The 14,209-nt window shown below is 35.2% G+C and overlaps 1 protein-coding gene across 4 annotated transcripts in view; it reads left to right on the top strand.

The window, feature by feature from the left end:
* Nucleotides 1–12,347, top strand: part of LOC102800976 (TBC1 domain family member 1-like) — an 80,273-nt gene extending 67,926 nt beyond the window's left edge. For all 4 annotated transcript variants that reach the window (XM_085497617.1, XM_085497618.1, XM_085497619.1 and 1 more), the window contains 2 exons: nt 5,549–5,718; nt 7,739–12,347. In XM_085497617.1, the coding sequence (XP_085353743.1) occupies nt 5,549–5,718; nt 7,739–8,332 (764 nt within the window). In that variant the 3' untranslated portion in view covers nt 8,333–12,347. The remainder of the gene's footprint in view (nt 1–5,548; nt 5,719–7,738) is intronic.
* Nucleotides 12,348–14,209: the final 1,862 nt, after the last annotated feature.

The raw sequence follows: 14,209 nt of genomic DNA on the forward strand, positions 1-14,209 counted from the left end.
CCTGCCAATAGTAACTACCTTTATATAAAGACTCCCTGCCTATAGTAACTACCTTTATATAAAGACTCCCTGCCTATAGTAACTACCTTTATATAAAGACTCCCTGCCTATAGTAACTACCTTTATATAAAGACTTCCTGCCTATAGTAACTACCTTTATATAAAGACTCCCTGCCTATAGTAACTACCATTATATAAAGACTCCCTGCCTATAGTTACTATCTTTATAAAAAGACTCCCTGCCTATAGTGACTACCTTTATATAAAAACAACCTGCCTATAGTTACTACCTTTATAAAAAGACTCCCTGCCTATAGTAACTACCTTTATATAAAGAGAACCTGCCTATAGTTACTACCTTTATAAAAAGACTCCCTGCCTATAGTGACTACCTTTATATAAAGACTCCCAGCCTATAATAACTACCTTTATATAAAGACTCCCTGCCTATAGTTACTACCTTTATATAAAGACTTCCTGCCTATAGTAACTACCTTTATATAAAGACTCCTTGCCTATAGTAACTACCTTTATATAAAGACTTCCTGCCTATAGTAACTACCTTTATATAAAGACTCCCTGCCTATAGTAACTACCTTTATATAAAGACTCCCTGCCTATAGTAACTACCTTTATATAAAGACTTCCTGCCAATAGTAACTACCTTTATATAAAGACTCCCTGCCTATAGTGACTACCTTTATATAAAGACTCCCTGCCTATAGTAACTACCTTTATATAAAGACAACCTGCCTATAGTTACTACCTTTATAAAAAGATTCCCTGCCTATAGTAACTACCTTTATATAAAGACTCCCAACCTATAATAACTACCTTTATATAAAGACTCCCTGCCTATAGTAACTACCTTTATATAAAGACTCCCTGCCTATAGTAACTACCTTTATATAAAGACAACCTGCCTATAGTTACTACCTTTATAAAAAGACTCCCTGCCTATAGTGATCACTACCTTTATATAAAGACTCCCTGCCTATAGTTACTACATTTGTACCTTTATAAAAAGACTTCCTGCCTATAGTAACTACCTTTATATAAAGACAACCTGCCTATAGTGACTACCTTTATAAAAAGACTCCCTGCCTATAGTGACTACCTTTATATAAAGACTCCCTGCCTATAGTAACTACCTTTATATAAAGACAACCTGCCTATAGTTACTACCTTTATATAAAGACTCCCTGCCTACAGTGACTACCTTTATATAAAGACTCCCTGCCTATAGTAACTACCTTTATATAAAGACTCCCTGCCTATAGTGACTACCTTTATATATAGACTCCCTGCCTATAGTGACTACCTTTATATAAAGACTCCCTGCCTATAGTGACTACCTTTATATAAAGACTCCCTGCCCATATTGACCACCTTTACATAAATACCACCTGCCCATAGGTTGACAACCTTTATATAAAGACCACCTACCCATAGTGACAACCTTTATATAAAGACCACCTACCCATAGTGACAATTAACCTTTACATAAAGACCACCTGCCCATAGTGACCACCTTTACATAAAATCCACCTGCCCAAAGGTTGACAACCTTTATATAAAGACCACCTGCTTATAGTGACAACCTTTATATAAAGACCACCTACCCATAGTGACAACCTATATAGAAAGACCTTCTGCCCATAGTGACAATTAATCTTTAGGGAAGAGTAGGAAATCAAACGGGCGGTGCATCGCAGTCATTATCGCGGTGTACCGCAGAACGCCGGGGAGAGCCGTGGACTGCTTATAATTAGGGGTCTCTACCGCTGTATCGGTCTCTACCGCGGTCCTCGGTAATGTGTGAAATACGTACTTAACAGTTTCTTTGTGATTCCACGAGTCATTGTTTTAAAATCCGATGCTGTAAATGAATACAATATGTGCGCTTGTTTAGTATTTAGTACATGTATTTAGCGTAAATTTCCAAAGTGATGCGATACAATTTTTCATGGTACATGTAGGTATACCTTTATTACACTGGAATAAAGTTTACAATTGAAAAGAGGACGATTTACAAAGCTTCAGCGTATCCAAGCCGTATCCTGGTTCTTGATTGATTTGGCAGTATCATGTTCACCATTTGTGTCACACTCCAGAAAAAATGGCCAGCAAACGAGAAACGGGCGAACTAATCAAAACACTGACAATGACATAATTATTTTCTGTTTCGTTTCATATAAAAATCTTGCCTTGCGCATGTATTCTTGGTTGACAGAATCTTTTTTAAACAAAAGACGTTATTTTTCTGTTACATGTTTGTGTTCCATGGTACTCATGAATGTAAAAGGCATTTTGAATGAATAATTATTGAGTTTATGATACCGTACGATAACGCTAGCTGGCTCGATTAGAATTTCATTGCGTGTGAACCGCTGAGGTCATTGCCCGTTACTGTGCCAAATGCACGTAGTTCAAAAGCGCCTGACGTTGTTTTGTATATTTTTTTCACTCGCAATGTAAGCGATCGAATACTCTGCATTCAAAGTACGCTGCCCCGAGTTTGAAATTACAGTAAATTGTAACGCATGGATTTTATTTACATGAAATTTAGTTTATTTCAAAATGATATAGATGTCAAACCATAATTATTATTATTTGAAATGTTGTTTCTTGACTTGACTTTTCTGGCTTTAATGTTTTGTGTGTGCGTGTTTGTTTACAATATCATTATCAACAACAGTTATTCAATGGCCCTGTCTCTGAGGCAGTAAGTCGCGGTTTCGACTAAGTCGCGTAGTTTGATGGCTCCGGACGATTGTATTGTGTTTTGCCGTCAGTTTTAAAGTAGAAAAACTAAGTCTGGTATTATCGCGTATTTAATTGCCCGCTCAATCAGTTGGAGATGACAACTTAACACCTACAGACCGTCAATTACTGAAATAGAAAGGGTGATAGCAGCCTGACTCGAGGTGTCGACAGGGGTATAAAAAATAAGTTTGCGTAATTATTACGAAGGCAACGCATTATCACGTCGGCAATGATGAAATATTCACAACCAGAACGGTAACAATTTTTACGTAGGCAATGCAGAGCCAGTAAAAATTTGCGTAATGGGATGTGTATAATAAAAAGGTCAACGCGCGGAGCACGAATGGTCACCATATTGTAGCACCAAGTGTGTGGCACTCCCTCTTCGACTTCGGCTTGCTTTTCCTACTTAGTGCATGGTCTCGAGGTAACGTAAACTGTGGCCTCTCATCGAGTGTTTTACACTTGGAATTTATACTTCGCCCGATTATCTTGGTATACGCGAAACATTAATCTTTTAAAATAAATCCTGAGACTATACATGATGTTGTTACGTTCAGATGCTGGTACTCGACTCGTATAACAAATAAAACGCCCGATCGCAAGCAGTGTGCAAGATAGTACGGTAGTATATTTTCAATGGCCTATTGAAATGTCACATAACTTTGTGTGCTACACCACACCTCAAACAAAAATGCTAGCAGTAACATACATCCAATATAGACTTCCGTTTAAAAACGGCAAAAAGAGTCTTCTTGCTATCAGTTTACCGTCTAATTGCCGTCTCTCGTCGTCAACGTAAAACAAAAGGCTTTTATAGCCAAAGCAGACTCCCTAACTCAGTACAAATAAATATGCAAAATAGGGATAAATTGACAAAAGAACACAACATAAAACGACCGAGGACAATATGACGTTTCAATAAAACCCCAACTACAAATTACACAAATAATAAATACATAAAAATAAACTCAAACGTAACAATGTAAATTCAAAATAATGTGATATTATTTTACATTATGTGGGGTCTACATTATTCTGGGTTGCTTTGCGATGTTATACCAAGACTCATGAAAATAAAATAGTGTTCTTCTGCGAACTAATAGAGACTATTTTTCCAATCTTCTGGTACCACTCGATTTTTATTATTGGAACTTGGCGGCAAGTAACCTTTAGTTTCCCAGTCTATTGTGTCCATTCATAGTCTTAACAATAGGGTGTAAATTGCCATGCGAGCCTACCGCACACGACCGCGGTAAACCCGGGTTATGGACTCTATGCATAAATTTGCATAAAATGCGGTCGACCGGCGAGCACCACCACCACCGCGGTAATGACCGCGGTAAACCGCGAGTTTGATTTCCTACTGTTCCCTTATATAAAGACCACCTACCCATAGTGACAACCGTTATATAAAGACCTTCTGCGCATAGTGACAATTAACCTTTACATAAAGACCACCTGCCCATAGTGACCACCTTTACATAAAATCCACCTGCCCATAGGTTGACAACCTTTATATAAAGACCACCTGCTTATAGTGACAACCTTTATATAAAGACCACATACCCATAGTGACAACCTATATATAAAGACCTTCTGCCCATAGTGACAATTAACCTTTATATAAAGACCACCTACCCATAGTGACAACCTATATATAAAGACCTTCTGCCCATAGTGACCACCTTTACATAAAGTCCACCTGCCCAAAGGTTGACAACCTTTATATAAAGACTACCTGCTTATAGCGACAACCTTTATATAAAGACCATCTACCCATAGTGACAACCTTTATATAAAGACCTTCTGCCCATAGTGACAATTAACCTTTATATAAAGACCACTTGCCCATATTGACCATCTTTACATAAAGACCACCTGTCCATAGTGACCACATTTATATAGTCCACCTGCCCATATTGACCCCCCCCCCCCCTCCTGAGACAGTTCCAAAGCAATCTACATGTGAAGTGATATGTGTAAAGCCACCTATCCAATGTAAATTGCTTAAATTAACCTGTGTATAAAGGGCAAAGATGCTTGCATGTAAACAACTTCCATATAAAGACAGCCTTGGGTAGTCACTATACACAGGTTTATTTGATTGATTAGTAGTTTGCTACAAGTATGAACAATTCTAATTATCTCCAACAAATAGAATACTCAGTTTATTTGTTACATTACAGCAAAAAATTGAATTATCTGTGTGTAACACCCGATAATGTGGTTTCTATGGCTACCATAGATCTGTATGTACAGAATATATACTGTACTCGGCTCCAAAAATCATGTTTTTTATGAGGGTGGGCACTTAGTCAAGCCGAAGACATTAGATTAGACATCTAATGTCTTAGGTCAAACACCCCCTCAAAAAAATTATACAATTATTTTACAATCAAGAAACAAAAAATAAGCATATTAATACATGCCATCAGAATTTTTGATATATCAGGGTTTGTAATAGTCAAAATCTTTATCATTATCTTTTAACACAATGCAGAAGTGAGTTATCAATGGTGGTAGATCATTAACCTGTTCACGCTAAATTCACGGCAGTCGATATTCACATTGTAATTTGTTAAGAAAAGTCAAACAACATTAAAATCCAAATACCAGCTTTTATAAATAGATAGTCAAATTTGAATGGGTGATAATCCCAATGTGACCCCAGAAGTAGAAATGTCCCAAAAGTTGGGGTTGGGCGCTTAGTCAAGCATGGGCACTAAGTCAGACGAGTACCGTACACAACAAATCATATGATATATATTGTGTTTTTTAGATCTGTTGTTTTTACAAGGCATGGATGTTGTCATTAAAGTATCTCTGATAATTCTTGGTAGTCATTCTGAACTCATACTACAGTGTAGTAGCTTTGAAAGCATTGTAGATTTCCTGAAGAACACATTGCCATCACTGGGTATAATACAGATGGAAAGGACCATCAATCAGGTTAGTGCTATTGCTAAGAGCAAATTGTCTTCACATGTCTTTGTTAGAGAGATAAAAATGACAAAGTAAAAAACAACATTTTGTAATATGCAGTGGCAGTGGAAATGACAGGATTCTATTTTCATCACATTCTATAATGCTTCTGTGTCAAATGTGACCAAATGAAAGCATTCAAGTGTGATGTCAATAATCAGGAATGTTGGTGATGCAGTTATTTTATATAAAGGGAAATTTGAATGTTTGAACAAATGCAGAATGATATAACTTTTTACAGAATGATAAATTTTTTTGTTATTGATATCGGACGCAACGAAAACGGGGACTTATGTTTTTGACCTCCGTGTGTCCATGCGTATGTACATGCGGACCTGTATCTTAGAAATGCCTGGACCAATCACAATCAAACTTCACACATACATCATACATAATATTATGCATATGCACGTCAATTTGTTTCACGATCTGATTTATGTGCTAATAATCATCAAAATCAAGCATTTTTCGGCTGTTTACAGATAAATTTTGTTCAAACCTTTTATATACGTTGGACATTATAGGACCTTGATGCACATTTTGTTTTACGATCTGATTCAAGATGGCCGATTAGCAGCCATTTTTGTGCTAAAAAATCATAAAAATCAAGTATTTGTCGTTTACAGATGGATTTTGTTCATACTTAATATATACATTAGTCATTATGGGACCTTCATGCAAATAATTTTGATTTTCAGATAAGATTCAAAATGGCTGACTGGCGGCCATTTTGTTTTAATGAATAGGGTTCTTGACTCGTATCTCTGACTTGTTTTGACTGATTATGTTCAAATTTTAAATATTCATTATACATCATGTCATAGACAGATATATTGGTTTGACGATCCTATTCAAAATGGCCGAATGGTGGTCATTTTTGTGCTAAAAATCATCAGATATCAAGCATTTCTGGCATTTATAGATGGATTTTGTTCAAACTTGGTAAATACATTAGACATCACGGGTTCCTGATGCACGTCATTTTATTTTTCAGATCAGATTCAAAATGGCTGTCTGGCGGCCATTTTGTTTTAATGAATGGGTTTTCAGACCCATATGTCTGACTTGTTTTGACTGATTATGCTCAAATTTTTAATATTCATTATACATCATGTCGTAGATATACGGATATATTGGTTTGACGACCCTTTTCAAAGTGGCCAAATGGTGATTATTTTTGTGCTAAAAAAATCCCAAATATCATGCATTTCTTGCATTTATGGATGGATTTTGTTCAAACTTGGTACATTACATTAGACATTACAGGTTCCTGATGCAAGTCATTTCATTTTTCAAATTGGATTCAAAATGGCTGACTGGCGGCCATTTTGTTTTAATGATTGGGCTTCTAGAGCCATATCTCTTAAATGCTTTGACTGATTATATTCAAATTTTATATATTCGTTATACATCATGTTATATATATATACATGTATTCAAACTCATAGTTGCTGTAGACATAGGAAGTAAAGTAAGCAAATAACACCGAATAAACGGCAAGGTAAAGACTATGTCTATTCTGGCCATGCTGTGTGGCGCGTATCGTGTGGACGGGTTTCACGTTCTCTGCACGTAATAAGCTCGGTTATTAAGCATCCTTTTTTGGGGATGCCCGGTGGCCGAGGGGAAGACGTGTAGTGGCGTGAAGCTAGGCGATTAGGTGCCGTACGCGAGCGCCGGTTCGAGTCACGCACGCAGTACGTATTTACTATAATTAGACATAGTCTTTACCTTGCCGTTTATTCGGTGTTATTTGCTTACATGTATTCAAAATGACTGATTTTGAATGCTGTTCCAGAGCAATATCTCTCAATATGCACAAGTACTTGTTTGACGATCAGATACAAATGTCAATCATTTTAATGTTAAAAAAATCATATTCCTGACATGGTTATATTCCAGCTATATTACTATAAACAAAACTATATATCTTAAATTTGATAACTAACAGGGACTGTGCCATGCATGGCTTGTTTATTTTTGACAGGTGTTTGAATTGGATATCTCCAGACAGCTGCATGCGTATGAGGTGGAGTATCACGTCTTGCAAGAGGAAATGATAAACACACCGCACAAGGGAGATGTTGACCTGGTGGAGAAACTTGAAACAAACAATCGTGTTTTGAAACATCAGAAAATGGAGATCCTAGAACAACTACAGAAAGCACATGGTACAGTACACAGTATGGAAGCCTCTATTGGTAACATGCAAGCAACTGTTAATAAATACAAATCTCAGGTCCGTGCACTTGAACTCGAACGAACAGCTCTGCTTACCACTGTGGCTCGGTTGAGAAAACTTATACCAGAAGATAAGCTCGAAGAAGCGGGTGTCACAGCATCACTTTCCGAGTTCACCCTGGGTGATGATGTCAAAGATACCAATCCAGTGATGAAGATGGATTCATTTGATGAAGATTTGGATTCGGAGGTAGCATGTATAACACGTGTGAATGAACTGCGGACAAGGGGGAGACACATGAGTGGGGACAGTGTTGTAAGCACATGCAGTAGTGAACAGAGTTTATCCAGTGCATCAGATTTTAAAGTTTCGTCACCAGCATTACCGACACTGTTATAAAAAGGTCAACAACCTCAATTTGGAAATCCCGTACACACTGAAGTCAAGCATACTAGTATATATTAAGAAATGTAATGGAGACATGTTTTCCTATTCCACAGCCATTTTCAGCTTCTGCACTACCTTCAAAATAAATATTGTCAGTATCTTTGAAAATCATTAAATGGCAATAAGATGGTATGTTTTAACTATAAGCATAATTATTACTCTATTAAAATACACAAGCCAATTAAAAAACAAAACAAGTGCGTTACCATTAAATCTCACACCTATACTAGGGGCAAGATTACCATGTTTACATTACCAAATATGGACATCTACAAATTTGTGTGGTTGATAATCATAGTTGGATGTCATACTCTATTACCTGTGTGGAATAACCTGTGTCAAAGTTCAATGTAGGGTCAGTGAGGATGTTTTCAATCTTCACTCCATGTAGTAATATATGCACCAACAACATAGCAATAATTGAATTTTGAAATTCAGTACTTCCACGTTGTAAGCAAACATTGCAGTAGTTGGTAAGTTTTTTTCTTTCTTTTTGTTATTTGTATACAATTGATTTTTGATTAATTTTTGCTGTCATCAGTGTTCTACCTCGCCAACTATTATGTAATTAGAACAGTATGATGCATACATAAACAAAAAGATACAAGGTTTGATAATTCAGGGAGATAAGGAGTTCATTTTAACTTGTATTATGGAGCTAAAGAGTTTATGGTTATATAATAAGATAATTTACATAAATACTGTGGAGGAGTCAAACATAAAATGCCATTTGATTAACATGGATCAGTGGTACATATTGATTGTTTTGGAAATTTTTATGATTTATGCTAGGTGTCACATGACTTATGATATATGTCACATGACTTGGATTAAGAAAAGGCTGAATGTTGCATCCATAAGTTTACTTATTTTCAGAATGTCATCAATTTGATTTATTTCTTAGTTTTTAATCCCATCCACAGTTTGTTTGAAAGATGTACATATTTTGTTCTGTATTATAAAAATTTCAAATGTGAGATGGTTAGTGCTGATGTGGAAGATAGATTATAGATATATGTATAATAGTGTTATGTTCATTGCAGTTTGATGTTTGTTGGATTTCATCTTACAGTGACCTTCAATGCAAATGATATTTTCTGAAGTAGTTCCTTAAAGTTGTATTGTCTGCAAATTGTAGCTGAAAGCCTATTAAGTTTTGAGTAAATTGACCGAAAATTCCAATCTGAATGTCATGATATTCGCAAGTTATACTCATCTAAACGCTACTAACCTAGGAGTATGTAATGTTCAAATAGACCATTTTCCGTACACTGCGAGAATCACGCGTTATGCGTGAAATCGAACGTAAAAACAGGACAAACAAAGGTCATAGCGTCGTAGTCGCGTCAAACATCGCGTTGGATTCGACAAACGCGAAAGTATTTCGGGGACATTTCCATGCTTAATAATGTGCTGTCCACATTTGATGATAGGCAATTTCGATTAAGTGAGGGTATTCGGAAGCAATATTCCTCTGTCGAAGATCGGCTGGTCAATGTAAGCTGCGAAATAAAGAAATTCTAGTTCAAAATCAAATCGTTCGATTTTTGCGGCAGACGTTCGACGTGCGTCTTTCATGCATCTCGCGAGATCTCGCAATTGTTTGGAAAATCACCTATTTCTACGCAGTGATGACCCATCTTCCTGTAATTTGAAAGGAACACATGAGTCTGGTGTGCATCTCAGACTAATCTTAATGTAAAATGCTTCACATCAAGTAATAATTTTGTAATACATTTCATCTTTGATTGTCAATTAAAGAAACCGCAAGTTATTTTGGTGACTTGATGACACAAGTGAATCCACAAAACCGCTCAGTGATTGGCAAAGAGGATATCTTGCTAATATTGTTTGCATTTAACGCAGTATACATATTGCCTGACATGTTAAAGACTTTGTTGTTTGACAATATAACTTGAAATGTCTCCATCTAATCCATTCTGACCCCAACACCCTCCATCTGCTGCTTTCAGACATATTAAACTATATCACACATTGATGTTATTGTTGTCATCATAAGGTGACATATTTCTCTGCATTTTGAATAAATTTCATCAATTCAAAGTTGAAAGTAAAATATTTTACCATAGAATTAAGAATTCTTTAATGCAGTGTATTCCCATGAAAATGTGATATTTCTAAGTAGTACCAACAAACTTTGTATATATTAATTTTAAGCAATATTAAGTATGGTTTAAAAAGTTTTTTGACCAATAATGCTGGCTGACTTCATTTTGAAAATGTATCTAAAAATGCCAACTTTTCGTTTTTGGTCCAATTTTAACAAATATTACTTTTTCTTGCATTTCAAGTACAACCATTAGGGAAGGAAACAATGAAAGGAATTATAACAGAAGTATTCATTTGTTTGTATACTGTATTTTTTCTATTACCCGGTAGTTGCACATGTGCTTACGTAAATTATAGAGGTGTTTTTATATTCAAAGTCATATTTAATGATTCAGTAGACATTAAATTCAATTTTAGGTTTACATGCGCTTCCATTGAGGATGTGCTTCTAAATAAAGCAGATACAACATTGAAAATTCAAAACCAAACAATGTAATTCCTTGTTGAAAATGGAAAGCTTTGTGGTTATTTTCTTTTAAATTAATTTATTAGTATATTCTTTGTATGAACTTTCTGCTTTAAAAAACAAAAATGGTTTTACCAGCAGTAAGAAAACTACGCAACAGTTTTACAAAGTTTAGAAGCTTGTTAAAATGAAACTTTTTGTACAAATAATGTAGCTTACCTTTGGGGTTCTATCTGTTTTGTCATTTTATTTCAACAGTTACTTTAGCTTAATCCTTCCTGGAAATAATTCCATTTATTTGCTTAGAAATTGAATCCTTTTATTTTTGTCACCAGACGCTAGCCTTTCTGCCATAAAATATTCAACATTTTACTATTTCTGTGTAGTTAATCTTTTAAGATGTTTTGATGCCTTTATTACTTTCTTTCTTATTTCACTGGAACACCTCTGCCTTGTCTTTGAGGTTTATAAACAAAATGGAGTGGTTTCCATGTAGTATATTTTTTTTTATTGGGATATTAGATGGTATAATTTTATGTGACTGCATTTTTGCATGGCAACATGGTTTGCCAGAATTGCTGCTATATAGCTGCTTAACTGTATCAAACCTCTTCCCATTAATGTGTATCAGCAATACAAATATTGTTTTATGCTTTTGATATTTTAAACATATTTATAAATTAGTCTCTGCTGACCATCTTTGCTGCAGAGTATGGCCAAATCATCACCTGACCATCTTTGCTGTAGAGTATGGCCAAATCATCATCTGACCATCTTTACTGCAGAGTATGGCCAAATCGTCATCTGACCATCTTTTCTGTAGAGTATGGCCAAATCGTCATCTGACCATCTTTTCTGTAGAGTATGGCCAAATCATTATCTGACCATCTTTTCTGTAGAGTATGGCCAAATCATCATCTGACCATCTTTGCTGCAGAGTATGGCCAAATCATCATCTGACCAACCTTGCTGACCATTATCTCACCATTTTTAATTTCCTTAATAATAAATTTTTTTTTTAGCTTTCTTTCAACAGAATGTAATTTTAGAACCCTCCAAACCTGAGTACAACTAGTAGTACACAGTTGTAATCAAATTACAGTGTTTTTTTATTTTTTTTCCTAAGGTTAGGGAACTCCGGTAAAACCAGGCAGAACGTCTGATAAACTACGTACTGTTTCTAACCAAACCTAAAACCTGGTAAATCCATTGGAGAACTAAGTTACCATTTTACCTATTACATTTGCCTTAAAAATACTGAATTATTCAAACATGCATTGTCTCACCAATATTATTGGTTTCTGCTTGTATGCTAGGATGGTTTCAAAAATCTTTATTTTCAGATTTGATCTATTTAGTCTTTGATTAAGTGAAATCTTACCTAAATCTCTAGGCAATAAATTAATAAATAAAGATTCTTTATTTATCAAATTGGTGTAGCCTTGTCTTGTTTTTTTTCTACTTGAAGCATGTTTTAAGTGTGATTCAAAGCTTCCTTGGCACTCATGAGTGCTTAACCTTTTTAGCTCCGCTGTCGAGAAAGTGGAGCAGAGCTTATAGTATTACTGATTATCCGTCGTCGCCGTCGTGAACTTTACATTTTCGACTTCTTCTTAAAAACCACAAACTGTATAGCTGTGAAAGATTTGTTCATTTCGTGTGGATATGTTCAATTGTCTTATTTATAGCGAATATTTTTGTAATTTTTGGTCAAAAATGCTATTTTCGACTTCTTGAAAACCGCTAGCCCAATTGCTTGGGTTGACCTCTCTCAGATTTGTTCATTTCGTGATGATATCTTTATTTCTCTAATTTTGATGAATATTTTTGTCATTTTTGGTAAAAAATAATATTTTTGAATTCTCCTTGAAAACTGCTAGTCTGATTGCTTTGATATTGTATATGTAGGTACTACATGTGGGCCTCTTTCAGATTTGTTCATTTCGTGATGATATCTTTAATTCTCTCATTTTCATGAATATTTTTGGTAAAAAGTAATATTTTTGACTTCTTGTTAAAAACCGCAAGTCCAATTGCTTTGATATTACATATCTAGGTACTACATGTGGTCCTCTCTCAGGTGTGTTCATTTCGTGATGATAAATATAATTCTCTAATTTTCATGAATATTTTTGTAATTTTTGGTAAAAAGTGATATTTTCGACTTCTTGTTAAAAGCCGCAAGTCTAATTGCTTTGATATTACCGGTATATATACTACATAGGTACTACAGGTAGACCTCTCTCAGATTTGTTCATTTCTTGATGATTTTGTTCTTCAATTATCTAATTTTAATGAATATTTTTGATAAAAAGTTATATTTTCAAATTTTTGTTCAAAACAGCAAGTCTGATTGCTTTAATACTATACATATTGTTCATTTTCTAATGATATCTTCAGTTCTTTAATTGAAATGTGCATTGATAACAGCGGAGCTATCTCAGCCGACAGGCTGCTAGTTGGATCATCTCATCTCATGAGGTGACGTTTATAGCTAACTGATCTGTGTCAATGGTGTTCAGGTGCATATCTTACCACAGTGTAGTTATTGCATCAATAGTAACCAGGTGCCGAGTGTGTATTTCCATCTCAGGATAAACAAGTAATTGTTTGTCATCTACCAGTAGTTGTGATTTGGTCACACTGACAAAGAAACCTGTGAGCAAAATTATGTGAATAACTCATTCTTCGACTGACATTATCCAGCCAGCCATTCATAGGTAGGTACAGATGCATCCAATTTGGGCATACATAAAGGTCACAATGTAGGCCTGGACCCCACATTCCTGAAACAAGGACACTTAAATCCTCCTGAGGAATAGGGTGCTCACAACAGAAAAGGGATTTTAAGATGTCAAACTTATATAGTTGGTTGTTTTGGCACATGTTGGTTATCATTAAAGGGTGACAGTCTCTGTGCAGCATGTGTTCAAATTTCATTTGAATAAACAATGTATTTTACATGTGTTGCGTCAGGTGCAAATTCATCATGGCAGACTACCTAAACTGACAAAGGAAAAATAACGAAAATTTAATTTACCCGGTACCGTATACCCGTGCATATCATAGAGGGCAGCCCATGTTTTTTACTAAATTAACCCTGCAGTTACTTTGTGAACAAAATTTGATAATTATAAATAACAAACCTACATACTGTAAAATACTTTATTTTAGCTGGAATTATTTTTCGCAGAAAAGGCATTTTGGATGTTTTGTATGGAATTTATTTTCACTGATTTTTGATGAGTTGAATGTGAAATATAGGAAAAAAAAAGTATATTCACTGGATTTTA

The sequence above is a fragment of the Saccoglossus kowalevskii genome, chromosome 4, assembly GCF_978046115.1.
Source record: "Saccoglossus kowalevskii chromosome 4, keSacKowa6.1, whole genome shotgun sequence".
NCBI lineage: Eukaryota > Metazoa > Hemichordata > Enteropneusta > Harrimaniidae > Saccoglossus > Saccoglossus kowalevskii.